Source organism: Anguilla rostrata, chromosome 9 (genome assembly GCF_018555375.3).
Source record: "Anguilla rostrata isolate EN2019 chromosome 9, ASM1855537v3, whole genome shotgun sequence".
Classification (NCBI taxonomy): Eukaryota; Metazoa; Chordata; class Actinopteri; order Anguilliformes; family Anguillidae; genus Anguilla; species Anguilla rostrata.
In genome coordinates this window covers 1,501,799-1,512,500 of record NC_057941.1, presented here as the reverse complement: position 1 = coordinate 1,512,500, position 10,702 = coordinate 1,501,799, and the positions used below count along the sequence as shown (strand labels likewise).

The 10,702-nt window shown below is 46.2% G+C and overlaps 2 protein-coding genes across 10 annotated transcripts in view; one reads left to right on the top strand and one right to left on the bottom strand.

Annotated features, from left to right (window-relative positions):
* sgcd (sarcoglycan, delta (dystrophin-associated glycoprotein)) overlaps positions 1-10,676 on the top strand; it is a 263,623-nt gene extending 252,947 nt beyond the window's left edge. For all 9 annotated transcript variants that reach the window (XM_064349681.1, XM_064349685.1, XM_064349683.1 and 6 more), the window contains 2 exons: positions 5,004-5,127; positions 6,965-10,676. In XM_064349681.1, the coding sequence (XP_064205751.1) occupies positions 5,004-5,127; positions 6,965-7,138 (298 nt within the window). In that variant the 3' untranslated portion in view covers positions 7,139-10,676. The remainder of the gene's footprint in view (positions 1-5,003; positions 5,128-6,964) is intronic.
* nop16 (NOP16 nucleolar protein homolog (yeast)) overlaps positions 1-10,702 on the bottom strand; it is a 288,906-nt gene that overhangs the window by 120,243 nt on the left and 157,961 nt on the right. The window lies entirely within an intron of this gene.

Genomic DNA, 10,702 nt, shown 5'->3' with positions numbered 1-10,702 from the left:
TTTTCATTGAATTTTCAGGACATATTTTTTGTGTGTGTGTGTGTGTTCTGTTTTTGAACGTACATTGCCCAGGCTGGGTAATAATGGGTCGTGGCACATGAATTGTAAAATGCTGAGGTAAACAGAAAAACCATGTCAGCCACATTGTTGCACATGCTGCCGGGGTCAGAGGTCAAGCAGATATAAACACATGAATTCATAATTTTTTTAGGACACATCTAGATATCTGTTTTTCAACCCTGTCATTCTTGTTTGACGATAATAGAGTGCTGCTCCTGGAACTCTCCCAGCAGCTAGTTATCCCGTCTCAATCTTAATCCCCGCGCTCGAAATTTATGTAAAACCAGGGAATGAATTCAGAAACAGGGCCTGAAGGCCTTCTTCCTCTGGATCATGAGAACAGGAGAATGCCACTCTGACTAGAGCAGGCTATTCGCTCCCATCTGTCTCTCTGTCACCGCGTCTCGTCAATGTGTCTGAAACTGTAATTACAGTGATGCATGTTCGAAAGGCACCGCCTGAGCATCTGTGCATCTGCATGACTGGGTGGAGACCCACCCCAGCTCACAGGAACTTAGGACCAGTACCTGCACAGCGCAGTCCTGATTGGCTCATAGTTTGATGTTGCATGATTACCTCACACAAGCTGAGCCTGGGTTTCTTTCGACTCATCTTGGTGAAAGATTGAACATTACAGGCTGATTTTACTAGCTGCCCAGGTAGCCACCTAATTTAAACTACGTTTGATTGTCATTTCATTTTTTTTTTTAAAGGAGAGCAGACAACCTTCCCTCCTTTAGTATTTCTTTGCTTTAGTCAGACAGAGGCGAAACAGAGAGGGTAACATATAGAGCAGGGATCACAGCACAGGAAGTGCCATGGCACAGGAATCGAACCCGCAACCCCTCAGCAGGATTTGTACATGGTTTGAGAGTGGCCAGCCCTATGGACTGTGCCACACCCCTCACCAAATCTATGATTGTTCTTTAACCACCGAGCCACACTATCCATGTTCAACAAGTCCTGTGTGGTTGTTCCATTCATAAACTGTTCAATTAATTAATTCTTCTTTCTGGACTTGTGTGAGCTACAATGCATGCTGGCTGTCAAAAAAAAAGATTGGTCAATAACCAGTTAATGAACAGTAATTTTTATGATGTAAAAGACTTCTGCTAGGCATCATAATGTCTAGCAAAATATTTAACAAAATATCAGCAACTTTCCGCTGTTGTTTTATTGTTCGACATGAAAGATGTGCCCGGACGTGCCCGCTCTGAGCCCAATTAGTCTCTAACCTGTGCTCAGAGGTCATTATTTTCATTTTCATGTCAACTTTGAAAATGGCCGTTTCGGCAGCGACGGAAAAGCTATAGTTTTCCTCCTAATTAATGTACAGCTGTTGTGATAGTGTAGCAGATAATTGCATTTTTAAATGATTTATTCTGAAGAATGCATTCTTTACTAATGGGATTTTAGTTCACACTCGCCAACTCTTTCATGAAGTAAAATATAATTCTAATCTTTTATTCAGGGGAAAAGCACGAGCTTTAGCTTTTTGCTTTCAGAATTGAAATTAAAATCCATCCATTCATTATGTATACCAGCTTATCCTGGGCAGGAGTGGGGGGGGGGTGCTGGAGCCTATCCCAGCATGCATTGGGCAAGAGGCAGGAGTACACCATGGACAAGCCGCCAATCTATCGCAGGGTTCACACACCATTCACTCACACACTCATACCTGTGGGCAATTTAGAGTCTCCAGTTATCCTACCTGCATGTCTTTGGACTGTGAGTGCCCAGAGGAAACCCACGCAGACCAGGGAGAACATGCAGCCACTTGTGCATTACAGATATAGCTTTTTTTATTATTATTAAAGATTAGGATTTCAGGATAAGAGGGTAAAATGCTGGAATTCTGAAACCTTGTTCGTTCTCAAAGCTACAAAGCTTCTGTCATCTCCAGTAAAACATGTCAGTTATTTTCCAACAGCTGCCAAAATGCACCTGAGCAGTTCATATCTCATTACTTCAAACATGAACTGCAAGTGGAAGCTATTTTTGAATGAAGAACTCTTGAAAGTTAAGATAATAATCCCTGCTTAATTTATGTGTTCGGAATTCAATGTTTTCAATGATATACGGTAATGAAGGACTTCCTTTTTGACAAAGTGTTATGAATGCATGAAAGTGTTATGAATGCATGAAAGTGTTATGAATGCATGAAAGGGTTATGAATGAATCATCGCACTACAATCACATCCCTGGGCCTGTTTAACGGGTGTCTGAGCGCACAATGTACTCATTCGTCTTAATCTGCATGTGCGCGACTGCCAAACGTCAGAGGGCTCAGGATGAGCCGGAATGGCTGGTCTGTAACAATGGGCAGCGTGCTGAGCCAGAATGGCTGGTCTGTAATAATGGGCAGCATGCTGAGCCAGAATGGCTGGTCTGTAATAATGGGGAACAGCGTGCTGAGCCAGAATGGCTGGTCTGTAATAATGGGCAGTGTGCTGAGCCAGAATGGCTGGTCTGTAATAATGGGCAGTGTGCTGAGCCAGAATGGCTGGTCTGTAATAATGGGCAGCGTGCTGAGCCAGAATGGCTGGCCTGTAATAATGGGCAGCGTGCTGAGCCAGAATGGCTGGTCTGTAATAATGGGGAACAGCGTGCTGAGCCAGAATGGCTGGTCTGTAATAATGGGCAGTGTGCTGAGGCAGAATGGCTGGTCTGTAATAATGGGCAGTGTGCTGAGCCAGAATGGCTGGCCTGTAATAATGGGCAGCGTGCTGAGCCAGAATGGCTGGTCTGTAATAATGGGCAGTGTGCTGAGCCAGAATGGCTGGTCTGTTATAATGGGCAGCGTGGTGAGCCAGAATGGCTGGTCTGTAATAATGGGGAACAGCGTGCTGAGCCAGAATGGCTGGTCTGTAATAATGGGCAGCGTGCTGAGCCAGAATGGCTGGTCTGTAATAATGAGCAGTGTGCTGAGCCAGAATGGCTGGTCTGTTATAATGGGCAGCGTGCTGAGCCAGAATGGCTGGTCTGTAATAATGAGCAGCGTGCTGAGCCAGAATGGCTGGTCTGTAATAATGGGCAGTGTGCTGAGGCAGAATGGCTGGTCTGTAATAATGAGCAGTGTGCTGAGCCGGAATGGCTGGTCTGTAATAATGAGCAGTGTGCTGAGCCGGAATGGCTGGTCTGTAATAATGGGCAGTGTGCTGAGGCAGAATGGCTGGTCTGTAATAATGGGCAGTGTGCTGAGGCAGAATGGCTGGTCTGTAATAATGGGCAGTGTGCTGAGGCAGAATGGCTGGTCTGTAATAATGGGCAGTGTGCTGAGGCAGAATGGCTGGTCTGTAATAATGGGCAGTGTGCTGAGGCAGAATGGCTGGTCTGTAATAATGAGCAGTGTGCTGAGCCAGAATGGCTGGTCTGTAATAATGGGCAGTGTGCTGAGCCAGAATGGCTGGTCTGTAATAATGGGGAACAGCGTGCTGAGCCAGAATGGCTGGTCTGTAATAATGGGGAACAGCGTGCTGAGCCAGAATGGCTGGTCTGTAATAATGGCAGTGTGCTGAGCAGAATGGCTGGTCTGTAATAATGGGCAGCGTGCTGAGCCAGAATGGCTGGTCTGTAATAATGGGCAGCGTGCTGAGCCAGAATGGCTGGTCTGTAATAATGGGCAGCGTGCTGAGCCAGAATGGCTGGTCTGTAATAATAGGCAGTGTGCTGAGCCAGAATGGCTGGTCTGTAATAATGGGCAGCGTGCTGAGCCAGAATGGCTGGCCTGTAATAATGGGGAACAGTGTGCTGAGCCAGAATGGCTGGTCTGTAATAATGGGCAGCGTGCTCTTTTATTTTACACTTAATTATAGTTTATTTTAGAATCTGTTTTTAGCCACTGGGTGGAAGCTGCTTTGTGTTGGAAAGCCCCCATTGTTCGGTTCACCGGCGTCTCAGTGATTCTGGAGGTTTGCTGAGGTCAGGCTGCGCTCAGCTCCCTCCAGAGGTTCTCTGTCCATTTGCTGAGCAGGCCTGCGGACTAGAACTCTGTGGCGTTATCCAGTATTTAAAATATATATTCATTTAAAAACTTTAACTTTAATTATGTGAATGTGAGCCAACCCAAAAAAAAAACACACCTCTCTGTAGTCATGGTATCGTCGGTTAGCTGTCATGGCATTTTTTGTAGTTTTAGGTTATTGGTCGGTGAATTGACAGAGCTTTAAAACGCTGGTTTGGAATGGGGCTTGTAACCTAAAGCTTGTTAGGTTGATTCCCTTGTTCTTCCCCTGAGCAAGGTACATAGCCTGCACTGCTTCAGTATACATCCAGCTGTATAAATGGATACCATTTAAAAGTCACTCACTGGATAAGAGCATCTGCTAATTGCTGTAATTTGTGTATTGTTTTATAAATACTGTAACATTCAATTTTGACTATGTAGGTAAAATTATGCTAATAAAATGTTGGTTCATGTATGGCTATGCAGTGACTGTGTAACCTGGCAACCCACACATTTAGTCCTTCCATGCATTACTAATTCATAAGCTCCTCGGCAAATTCATAAATTGTAATATAGTGTAAATATCTCTCATGGATAAACCAGGTAGTGCATAATGGATTTGCTGACCGGAGCGTATTTGAATATGAATGTCCATGGCTGTTATCAGTCATGGCATCAGATCATTACTTCATTTCCTTGTCAAGCTGTTGTGAGCCCTGGGTAAAGACAGATGGGGGGGGGGGTGTGGGCTGGGTAAAGATGGTTTTGGGGGAGCAGGAAGATGGGCACAGCCTGTCCCAGAGCAGAGGGGCTTTACCATCTGATGGTATGATGTACCCATAGATTCCTGCTACGCGTTGGACTTGGTATCGTGTGTGTGTGTGTGTGTGTGTGTGTGTGTGTGTGTGTGTGTTTGTGGGGACATATACGTGTTATTTTTGTGTGTACGTTTTGCTGGTTTGTTTTGGTAATGTGGGTACCTGCCTCTTTGCCCCAGGCTGGAGTCCCCGACCCGCTCCCTGTTCATGGAGGCCCCTAAAGGGGTGCAGCTCCTGGCGGAGGTGGGGGACATCCAGGCCATATGCAAGAACGAGCTGCGCCTGGAGTCCAAGGATGGAGAGGTAAGGCGTTTTTGCTCATCTGATTTATCTCCTCGTCTCTGTCTGCTGCTGCTTTTTCAAACTGCAGAGGTCTGGCGGTGAGTCCACATTCGCCTGGGGTGAGCTAGACGGAGTATAGCAGCGCGTCCACTCGATTTAGAGCTCAGACAATTTTACGATTCCCATCAGGACCATCTCCTGTTCCTGTCGCATGAACATGTAGAGAGTAAATACAGGGACTGTGTGAGGTACGGTGTGTGAGGAGAACTACCTACAAAATCGCTGTATGTTCCTGAATCTCGAATAAAAACACTGCAGTCGGTGATGTTCTTCATTAGTTTTCCCCTTCCGTTTTATGTCCCGAATGCTCAGCTGTTCTCCTCTCGTAACCTTCTCATTTCTTTGCTTGTCGGGGGGCCGGCCTGTCCTGACAGTCCCACTGACCCCCTCCCTGGTCCCCATAGTAACGCTTCAATTAGCTGCGAGGTTGTGGGCATCGGGCACGGCAGCGTCCCGACCCCCCCCCCCCCTCTCTTTATGGGGGAAATTTGCTCAATAGCAGATGTCTGAAGAGCTCCTGGGACTCCTACTTAAAAGTGTTCCAGGTCATTTGGTGGAAACGCTTCCCCGAGGCTGCTGGGTAATGACTCCTCTTACCTTTTTATACATCTCCAGCAGCTCCGCGCTAATGCAGACTTTTTAGAGCCCGACCAGCCGGGAGAGGACCGGGAACGGCACTCGCGGTGCCGCCGACGAGCCCGCAGTTTATGTCTGAAACAGTTCGGCTGCCCCCGCCCGTGTCTGGCAGGGTCTGCTTCTCAGTATAATGGGGAGATTATTTGCTGTGGGAAGGGGGGGGAGGGGGGTAGTGGGGGGAGAATGACGACGTCTGCAGCATGTGGGCGAAAAAAAAAAAAAGGAATGTGTCTCTACTCTACGGACGTGGTTCACAAGCAAATTTAAGATTTGAATCGTGTGCAGAGTTAGACATGCATTGCGTTCCAGGGGGCATTATCACACTCATTTCCACATTTTCTTTCTGCAATACGCCTCATGCTTCCTCCTTAAGCAGTGGAGCTGAACAGAAGGGGTTCTTTTAACAATAGATGCTTCAACACACAGACTGTGTACAAAGGAATACAGTGCAATTAAAGTTTTAAAAATAGTAATGGAAGTGGTGGATGCTAATGGGGCTATGCATCTACGTATGTGGGCTGTCAGACTGTGGGTGTTGTCTATGTTGGTTCGGGTTCCTGTGTATTGCTATGGGCTGTGGATGCAGACGCGCGGGTGTTGTCGTGTGTTGGTGGGTTCTGTATTGTGGGCCTGTGGATGCAGACGGTGGGTTGGTGTTGGTGCGTTTTGTTGGTGGGTTTGCTTTTTGGTCTATTGTGGGCTGTGGGTGCAGACGTGGTGCGATGTTGTCGTATGTTGGTGGGTTTCTGTATTTGCGCAGCGACTGTGTGGATGCAGGCTGGTGCAGACGTGCGGGTGTTGCTGTATGTTGGTGGGTTCTGTATTGTGGGCCTGTGGGTGCAGACGTGCGGGTGTTGTCGTATGTTGGTGGGTTCTGTATTGCCAGGCTGTGGATGCAGACGTGCGGGTGTGTGTTGTGGTTCTGTATGTGGCCTGTGGTGCAGACGTGCGGTGTTGCTGTATGTTGTGGGTTCTGTATGTGGGCTGTGGATGCAGACGTGCGGGTGTTGTCGTATGTTGGTGGGTTCTGTATTGTGGGCCTGTGGATGCAGACGTGCGGGTGTTGTCGTATGTTGGTGGGTTCTGTATTGTGGGCCTGTGGATGCAGACGTGCGGGTGTTGTCGTATGTTGACGGGTTTGCCTCCTCTGCCCCGTCTCCAGATCATCCTGGACGCCCGTGAGATTCGGCTGCTCAGACTGCCGGAGGGGAAGGCCTCCGTGACCGCGTCCCGGCAGACCGTGTTCGAGGTGTGCGTGTGCTCCAACGGGAAGCTCTTCCTCTCCCAGGCCGGGACGGGCTCCACCTGCCAGATCAACAACAGCGTTTGCCTCTAGAGGGCAGCAGCAAACCGGCACCCGTTCCGGCAGGAGCTGAGGGGAGGAGCCTCGGCGGTTGCTAAGAGACACTCTGAGTGACAGCTTTTCTCCCCCCGAACCGACCTGAGATCAGTTTCAGCACCAGAACGACTAGGGTGATCACCGTGTCGCTATAGTTACGAATCACACACACCGTGCACATGCACACCCCTGCCCCGCCCCCGCCCCCTCCCCCCCCCCCCGAGAACACGCCGGAACACCCTTCCGACGAGAGGTTACTCTTTCATTTCCTCCTGTGCAGAAGGGGCGAATATTTCTTCCTTCTTAATCTGATTTATTTGTCATGGACTTTTTTTTTTTGTTTGTTTTTATTTGCTTTTATTTTGACTTTTTTTCCCCTCCCCTGAGATAACGTTTCTGTGGGTTACCACCTAGGCCACCGTTAACGCCTGTTTTGAAACATCGTTTAATAGCTGGAAAACGCAGCAGCGTCGCGGCTAAATGTTGTTTGTTGTTGTTTCACAGCAGTTGTCGAAGGACAGCTGTGGAACACAGCTGCAGAACTGGGTAAAAAAAAATTTTCATAAAAATCACAGAATCTTAAAATGGCGTACGGCTGAACTAGAGTCAAAATGAACCGACTGAGGCCGTGCAGATTTATACACACGTTTATGTACAAACTCTCCTGAGCTCCCGTAGCGCGTGGTCCTTCCGAAGCGGTCTCCCTGTCCTTCCCCGTACTGGGACAGACCCGAATCGACCCGCTCTGTTCAAAGAGGGAACAGAACTGAATCGACCCGCTCTGTTCAAAGAGGGGACATTGCCTGTGCCTTATTTCCCTGCACTGGAGGCAAGGAGAAGCACATTGCCGGCTTTTTGTCAAAGAGTACATCTTTTTCATCGGTTTTTTTTTTTTTTTTTTTTTTGTGTGTGCAAAATTGTCGGAATGCAAAGATCTCAGCCCAAACCTCTGTTGTCTGTCACAACTTTTCTAAAGCATTTTATTTCCTCCTCTAGTTCGTTCTCCCTCATTTTCTCCACCTTTTTACGGTGCTCTGAATTAAACACAGGAGCGATTCTCATGAAGGAAGAAAAGGGAGACTTTAAGGGATTCGTTCGTTGAAGATTCGTTCATTTGGCCGCTGAACAGAGCAGCATCTTTTTTATACAGTTCAAGTGTAGATACTCATAATCATATTTATGAATAAACGAAGCTCACTGGATATACCGCATTATAATTCCTGACGAGAACAACGTCCCCTTTTTTGAAAATTAGCTTTTTTTAAATTGATGTCAAAGAAAACAAAAATAAGTGCATATAAATTTGTAACATAAATTGTTCTGCAGGTTAGCATGTACAGTGTTGTATACGGTGTCTGCCTGTCGAAATAAAATGCACTGATTTTATTTCACTCACATTTTTGTAAAATAGTCGCACCGAAGCGAACGGTGGACAAACAACTGACCGTTTCATTTTTGTTTTGGGAAATGAAAATCTTTGCATTCCCTGTTCGTTTGTGTGAGTGTGTTCTGCTAAGAGCTTTCATATCCATCACATTTATTTTCCTTGTGTTTGGTGCATTTTTGTAATACCATAACAAAAAAAAAAAAACTGCAAACCAAAAACTGGAAGGGCAGGTACGACTGGCCCGTTTGTGAAGGCTACATGGCATGCATGGCGTGTGTGATCTGATGCTAACTGGATTTTTGGAAATTATTGGGGTGCCGTGCGAAAAAAAAAAAGTGACTTAAAACTCCACTTTGCCTTTGGCTGCTTTATTTAATCTTTTTTAAAAAAAATATGTTATACAAAGAAGCGTTTAAAATCATTCGCTGGGAATCGTTTATCGGGTATCACGCAGTTGATTTTGTGCCAGAGTCATTACAGCTGTCCGTCTCAGTCACGGTAGTTGTCCTTTTGTCCAGTGGCAGCCATTTTATCTGCGATATATTCATATACACACTCAAAAATGTTTTCTTCATTTCAACAACATTATATATGGCAGAGCTGTCCCCTTAAAGACGCTTGAGACCATTTAATAACCAGCTGTGGATTTTACAGCCATTCTCAATTCAACATGGCCGAAAGCCCTCATATTCACCTGTGGCTTAGTGTTGCTACAACTCTGAACCTGAATAATACTTTTAAATCATAACACTCACACGTACGCACACATGTACACACACACATACACACACACACACACACACACATACATACACACACACTCGCATGCATTCTCACACAGACGCACACACACACACGCCCTCACACATACACACTCTGTGCACACAAACACACACACGAGGATCCGCTTCCTGTATTGATGGCTAATACCACAGAAAATGTAATCAATGGTGGTAATGAAGCTGCTCGCAGGGACTCTTTGTATTCAGAGGGAGGGTCCCCTGTGTTTGATACCGTTTCGAACCGATTAGATTTTTACACAAACGTGTTCCCTGAAAATCATTATTGGGTCTTTTCCACGGAGGGTAAAGGCCCTGTCAACAGTGGGCTGTAATGAGGCCTGTGAACTGTGTAGCAATGCCATACAGAAGGGCTGCTTCAACAGTCAATCTGCTGGCTTTCAGTGGTGAAAGGCAGTCGTTTCTTTTCCTGGGTAAATACACTTTTTTTTTTGCTGTGTTTCGATGGAAAAGCCGAATGAATCATCTCTGACCGTGGCCTAGTGAACGGCCACCGCAGTGCAACTGGAAAAGTTTGTTATTTCGCTCGCTGGGTGAACGCCTCCAGTAGCCTGCTGGCGTAAATTTGGCATGATCCGTTTCACCGCCACCGTCAGGACGGAGGCGAAACGAGAAATACTTTGTGAATTGTTTTTAAAAGGCAGAATGGCATTGCTGTGTGTCATAGAGGAAGCCCCCAGACTTAATTAAATGTGTTTTATGGGTAACGGCCTGATTGGTGCAGATTTGCCCAGAAGGAGTCGTAGCGAGTTCGCTCACCCACAGACTGACAGGATGTCTGAGCAGGATAGCCATCGCTGTGTCCCTGTAGGCAGCCGCAGAGTCTGCTCGTCAGTCACGCAGAGGACGGCTGTCATAAATACCATCCTGTGTGTTCGCTGACTCCTCAAGGATCCAGCTACGTGCAGATGTTTTTTTTGCTAGGCCTCTAATATGTTGGATAACTTGCATTATCGCTTCCACCTGCTTTATTTCATTAAAGGTCAATTTTATTTCATGTCTGTCGAGTGTTTCTAAAAATAATAAAACTTAGCATGATGGTTTTGTTTCGCGAGTTCACGTGTGTGAGAAAAAGTGTGGTGGCTTTGTGCGTTCCAGGCTTCACAAAAATGTGTTACGTCATGTGCCAAGGCATTTATTTCTTTCCTTCTTTCGCATTTTAGTTTATAGACAAGGAGCACAAAAATGTAAAGAATATGTAAATAATCTTTTTTTTTTTTTTTTTTTTTTTTTTAAAGATTTCACCCAGAATGCACTTTGACCCCTGGCTCCAGGTGTGAGATTGCATGCCATTCTGTCACATGTACAAAATTAATGTAAATAAAATCCAACAATTTGGTACAATGAACATTTGGGTATCTGTCCACACAGACT